This window comes from Carlito syrichta, unplaced genomic scaffold, assembly GCF_000164805.1.
Source record: "Carlito syrichta isolate Samal-C Ts95f unplaced genomic scaffold, Tarsius_syrichta-2.0.1 Scaffold313533, whole genome shotgun sequence".
Classification (NCBI taxonomy): domain Eukaryota; kingdom Metazoa; phylum Chordata; class Mammalia; order Primates; family Tarsiidae; genus Carlito; species Carlito syrichta.
In genome coordinates, this window is record NW_007257629.1 from 111,504 (window position 1) to 117,905 (window position 6,402).

General features: G+C 45.5%; 1 protein-coding gene across 1 annotated transcript in view; it reads right to left on the reverse strand.

Annotated features, from left to right (window-relative positions):
• The window catches only part of LOC103273104 (multidrug and toxin extrusion protein 1-like), a 36,786-nt gene that overhangs the window by 8,760 nt on the left and 21,624 nt on the right, over positions 1 to 6,402 (reverse strand). Inside the window, exons 12-13 of the mRNA XM_021718809.1 lie at positions 4,210 to 4,279; positions 3,198 to 3,330 (exon numbers count right to left, since the gene is read on the reverse strand). Coding sequence (XP_021574484.1) covers positions 3,198 to 3,330; positions 4,210 to 4,279 — 203 coding nt within the window. The remainder of the gene's footprint in view (positions 1 to 3,197; positions 3,331 to 4,209; positions 4,280 to 6,402) is intronic.

The window sequence follows — 6,402 nt, forward strand, 5'->3', positions numbered from 1 at the left end:
AAAAAAAAAAAAAAAAAAAAATTTGCTTGTGTTGCTCCTGAGACCCTGCAGAATTCTGATGCTCTCCTGGATACCTCGTATAGGTATACTGCATACATTTCCAGAGGAGACACAATATTCAAAATCAATTCATACCACCTTTTCTTCTAAGATGTGGGTGGAGGCATTGTATACAGTCTTCTCACAGAGTCCTCACCACCCCCAGTGTTTCTTTTCAGTGATTCTCAACTTACTCTATTTTGCTCATAGCAAGTATGCATTTGTTAAATGAATGAGTGAGCCAGGGACAGCACTTGAGATATGGATGGGGTTTACATTTTATTTTTATTATTTATTTATTTATTTATTTGAATTGGGGTCTCACTCTGTCACCCAGATTGGAGTGTAGTGGCACCACCATGGCTCACCACAGCTTTCATTTCCTGGGTTCAAGCAATCCTCCTACCTCAGCCTCCCGAGTAGCTGGGACTACAGGCAAATACCACCACACCCAGCTTATTTTTTAATTTTATTTTTTGTAGAAATGAGGTCTCACTTGGTGAGACCTCATCTCTACAATAAATAAAAAATTAGCCAGGTGTGGTAGCACATGCCTGTAATTCCGGCTACTTGGAAGGCTGAGGCAGAAGGATCGCCGGAGCCCAGCAGGTCGAGGCTGCGGTGGCCGGGAGCGGCCACTGCACTCCAGTCTGGGCAACAGAGTGAGACGCCAACTCAAAAAAAAAAAGAAAAAAAGAAAAAAAAGAAATGAGATCTCAGCAGGTTATGGTGGCTCACGCCTATAATCCCAGCACTTTGGAAGGCCCAGGTGAGAGGATTGCCTGAGCCCACGGGTTTGAGACCAGCCTGGACAACTTGGTGAGACCTCGTCTCTACAATAAATCAAGAAAAACTAGCCGGGTGTGATGGCACATGCCTGCAGTTCCAGCTACTTGGAAGGCTGAGGCAGAAGGATCACCTGAGCCCAGCAGATCAATACTGCAGTGGCCATTAGCATGCCATTGCACTCCAGTCTGGTAGACAGTGAGACTCCAACAAAAAAAAAAAAAGAAAGAAATGAGGTCTCGCTGTGTTGTCTAGATCGGCCTCAAACTCCTGGACTCAAGCAATCCTCTTGCCTCGCCCTCCCATAGTGCTAGGATTACAGGTTTGAGCCACTGCACTCATCTGGGTTTTAAAGTAGATTCCTTGGCTCAGTGGCTCAGCCGGTAATCCCAGCACTTTGGGAAGCCAAGTTCAGTGGACTGCCTGAACCTGCCGGTTCGAGAACAGCCCAGGCAATTTGGCGAGACCTTGTCTCTACAATAAATAAATAAATAAAAATAAAGTGGATTCTTCTTCTTAAAAAGTTGTATTCACAGAAGTAGAGTAGAATGGTGGTTACCAGAGGCTGGGGGAAAGGGGAGAGGGAATGGGGAGCATTAGGGCACAAAGTTTCAGACAGGTAGAACATGCTTTGAAAGCTATTGAACAGCAGGGTGACTATAGTCAATAATAATGTGTACTTCAAATTAACCAAGAGGAAATTTCAAATGTCTCACCATAAAAAATGATACGAGGTGACAGACATGTTTATTAGCTTGACCTAATGTTCACATTGTATACATATATCAAACACCTCATCGTACCCCATAAACATATACAATTATAATTTGTCAATTTGAAATAATAAGATGATATAATATAAAAAAGAATGTAGCCGGAGACGGTGGCTCACGCCTGTAATCCCAGCACTTTGGGAGGCCAAGGTAAGAGGACTGCCTGAGCCCATAGGTTCAAGACCAGCCTGGGTAACTTGGTGAGACTTCATCTCTACAATAAAAAAAAAAAAAAAATTAGCCGGGCATGGTGGCATGTGCCTGTAGTTCCAGCTACTTGGAAGGGTGAGGTGAAAGGATCACCTGAGGCTGTGGTGGTTGTGAGCGTGCCATTGTACTCCAAACTGGGAGACAGAGTGAGACTCCAACTCAAAAAAAAGAATGTAAAGTATCTCCTTACTGATATACATGTTGCAGTCACAATGTTTTAGATCTGTTGTGTAAAATAAAATCCAAAATATGAATAATACCAGAAACTCAGCTAAATAAGTTGCACCATGATGTAAGCCCAGTGAACTTTGCATTGGCAATTCTATTCTTTGAATAAGTCCTGTATTTTTAATTAAAATATTATTGAACTTGAGAGAAATGTGCAACATAATAGAACATATTGAACTGTAGGTCCCCTCTGGGTATCAGCTGACTTCTCACCACCTCTGAGCATGCCAAGTACCGATGGATCAAAACAAACCATGCTTAAGTCAGTCACTATTTCACCCCAAAGATCATGTCCAGGTTTTCACAGAACCATTTATTAACTGCCAATGTCTTCCAAATTATTATTTTAGAAATCAAAGCTGGGCAGTTATTTATTTCCATACTTTTAAAAAAGATTAGCACTGGTAATTTCAGATCCTGTGAATTAAGGTCTTTCTTCCAAATGTAGTAAAGTGATGAAGAAGTTCATGCCCCCGCTTCCTTCTGCTGTTCACACCCATCATACCACATGCCCTTGTAGGGAGACCGTCAAGACACAGAGCTAAGAAACTGATCCAGGAGGGAGGTGGAGGCTGCAGAATGGGATGAGGGTAACAAGGAGGGCACTAGCCATGCAGTGTCCTCCATGGATCCTGCCACGCTGCTTGGGCAAACACATACGGATGTTTCTTTGGTATGTACATGGCCATCATGAGTGCTGACCCTGCCTCACCCCAAACACTTGAGGATGGCCAGGGTACGATGGCCTTAGCCCTGCAGACTCGGTCTCTGGGTCTCACCATGCGAGGGCTGTCACTATAGAATAGAACAGAATCCACAAATGGACATTTCCGAATGCTTCTTCAGCGGTCCCTGCTATCAGCTCCTTTGAAGAAGTGAGAACTTGATGCCCCAGGCCGGGGAGGTGAGTAGAAAGAGGGGCATCTTGCTGTGCTCAAGTGTGTCCGTGTGGAAAATAGCCCACATGGGCACGCACAGCAGGACCATGTAGCCTTTGGCTGGAGCTGAAAGCTACCCACCCTGATCCCTCCCTGTGTTCTGACAAGGCACAGAATGAATGTGGGAAAAGTTCCGTGTTTCAGAGTAGAGTCTCAGTAAAAGACCTGCATGCTGGCGCTCATTTCCTAGGCCTGTGAGCAACTACCAATGGTTAAAGCTTACCCATCACTCCAAGCTTGGTCGCAAACATCAGCGCAATCCCGATGGGGAGACCAACCATGTAATACCCGATGGCATTCACAATGGCTCCAATCTTCTGATTTCCACTTCCCCGCAGAATGCCGCCGCATGTACACTGTGGGCACATGACATTCCATCCATGTGAACATGGCTGGTGCTTCCAAGAGACTACCACCTCCCCAACGCTTACCATTCTGTGGAACTCTGACTCAAAAATCCATGACCATGTGACAGTATTCTACTATTTCTTTTTTTTAATTTTGAGTCAAGGTCTCACTCTGTCACCCAGGTTGGAGCACAGTAGCGTGGTCACGGTTCACTGCAACCTCAATCTCCTAGGCTCAAGGGATCCTTCTGCCTCAGCCTCCTTAGTAGCTGGGACTACAGGCACACACCACCATGGACAGCTAATTTTGTTTTTTGGTAGAGACAAGGTCTTGCTATGTTGCCCCGTCTGGTCTTGAATACCTGAGCTCAAGCAGTCCTCCTGTCTCAGCCTCCCAAAGCTCTGGGATTATAGGCATGAGCCACTGCACCTGGCTCAGATAGCATTCTTCTAAATTAAATATGATAGCAACGTTCAATATTGCTACCTACCCTAGCCCCTCTTAGTTGAAAATTTTTTTTTATGAGTCGGAGTCTCACTCTGTCGCCCAGACTGGAGTGCAGTGGCTGCTGCTGGCCACCGCAGCCTCGACCTGCTGGGCTCCAGCAATCCTTCCGCCTCAGCCTTCCAAGTAGCGGGAACTACCAGCGCGTACTACCACACCCAGCTGATTTTTTTATTTATTGTAGAGATGAGGTCTCGCCAAGTTGCCCAGGCAGGTCTCGAACCCGCGGGCTCAGGCAATCCATTCACCTCGGCCTCCCAAGGCGCGGGATTACAGGCTGAGCCGCTGAGCCACCAAGCCCGGCCTTAGTTGAAATTTACCATCATGAGAAGACATTTCCATAGATTGCAACAGCTCTTAGGGAATACGACATTAATACTTACAGCAAGAGCTTCAAAGAGGTAGGAAACAGCATGAATTGGAACCACCTGAGCCACCAGGTTAGTGATGTCTCTGTTAGGGAAAAAAAAAAGCATGTATGGTCAGAAGTGTGGAAAAAGAAGAACTCTACAACATTCTGTACAACTGACATGCATGGGCATTCTAGCTGACTGACGAGCTAGCCAGGAACAGTTCTGCTGCTTGGCCAGCAGAGGAAACCAACCATATACTGCATCTCACAACTTTTAGAAAAAAGATATAGTAGTCCCCCTGTATCTCTGGTCCCAATACCTCCAGTGGATGCCCGAAACTGCAAATAGTACCAAACCCTAAACTGTGTTTTGCTATACATACCTATGGCAAAGTTTAATCTATTAGGCACAGTAAGAGTTTAACAACAGTAACCAGTAATAAAATAAAACAATCGGCCGGGCTCAGTGGCTCAGCCTGTAATCCCAGCACTTTGAGAAGCCAAAGCAAGCGGATTGCCTGAGCCCACAGGTTTGAGATCAGTCCAGGCAACTTGGTGAGACCTCATCTCTATGATAAAAATTAAAAAATTAGCTGGGCACGGTAGCACACGCCTGTAGTTCCGGCTACATGGAAGACTGAGGTGGAAGGATCACCAGAGCCCAGCAGGTCGACGCTGCAGTGGCTGTGAGCTGCACTCCAGCCCTGGACAATGGAGTGAGACTCCAACTAAAAAAAAAAAGAACAATCATAACAATAGGCCAGTATCACTACTCTTGTGCTCTGGGACTACTATTAAATAAATAAGAGTTCCTTGAGCAAAAGCACCGCAATACCAAGACAGTTGATCTGAAAAATGACTAACAGACTGGTGTGGACAGCACAGAGACCCTGAAGAGGGGAATGATTCACGTCCCTGGTGGTACAGGGCAGGACAACGTGAGATTTCATCCTGCTACTCAGAATGGCGTGCAATTTAAAACCTGAGTTGTTTATTTCTGGAATTTTCCACGTAATATTTTCAAACCAAAGTTGACGGTGGGTAACTGAAACTTTGGAAAACAAAACTGCACATAAGGAGGGACTACAGTAGAGTCAATGTAGACAAATCAAATAATTTGGTACCCCCACCCCTCAAAAACAAGTTAGCTGGGTACAGTGGTGCATGCCCATAGTCCCAGCTACTCAGGAGGCTGAGGCAGGAGGATCTTTGGAGTCCAGGAGTTCAAGTGTAGCCTGGGCAACAGAGCAAGACCCTTGCTCTTAAAAAGAAGAAAAAAGAAAGTTTGGACTATATTGTCATCCTTCTTTTAACATGATTCCATAGGCCAAGTGTGAATGTGTCTCTCAGTGCGCTGAGTAAAGCACTACAGAATAAGAGTTTTTTGTTTTGTTTTTTAGTTGAAGTCTCACTGTCTCGCCCAGGCTGGAGGGCAGTGACATGCTCATGACCACTGCAGCCTTGACCTGCTGGGCTCAGGCGATCCTTCTGCCTCAGTCATTCAAGTAGCTGGAACTACAAGCATGCGCCACCACACCCAGCTAATTTTTTTATTTATTGTAGAGATGAGGTCTCGCCATGTTGCCCAGGCTGGTTTCGAACCTGTGAGTTCAGACAGTCCTCTTGCCTCAGCCTCCCAAAGTGCTGGGATTACAAGTGTGAGCTACCACATCCAGCTCAGGATAAGAGTTAAGGTTCCCTCTAGGGAACCCAGGTAGATAAGCTGTAAAGGCCATAGATATACCCTGCAGAATTATCCTTGGTTTCTGGAAATGGGTCCTAATCCTTGAAGCTAGAGAGCTGGATTCCAGTGCCTACACATGAAGGGATATGACAAAAAGGCTCCCTCTGACCTGGGAGACAAGAAATGCACAACACCCTTGGAAGGAGCTTGGTCACATAGAACACTGTCTGGCAATAAATATTTGTTGAATGAATTGACAAAAAAGAACCCTGGCACTCAACAAGATAATCACTTCCTCCTCCCCCCCAAAAAGGAAAGAAACACAGTTTGTGCATTCAAATATTATTTTTTGAATAGGTAACATATGCAAGTGGTCGACGAAATGAAAGTAACAACAAGAAAGCAAGAAAAGTCTTACTGCAAGGCCGGGAGCGGTGGCTCATGTCTATAATCCCAGCACTTTGGGAGGCCAAGGTAAGAGGATTGCCTGAGCCCACAGGTTCAAGACCAGCCTAGGCAACTTGGCGAGACCTCATCTCT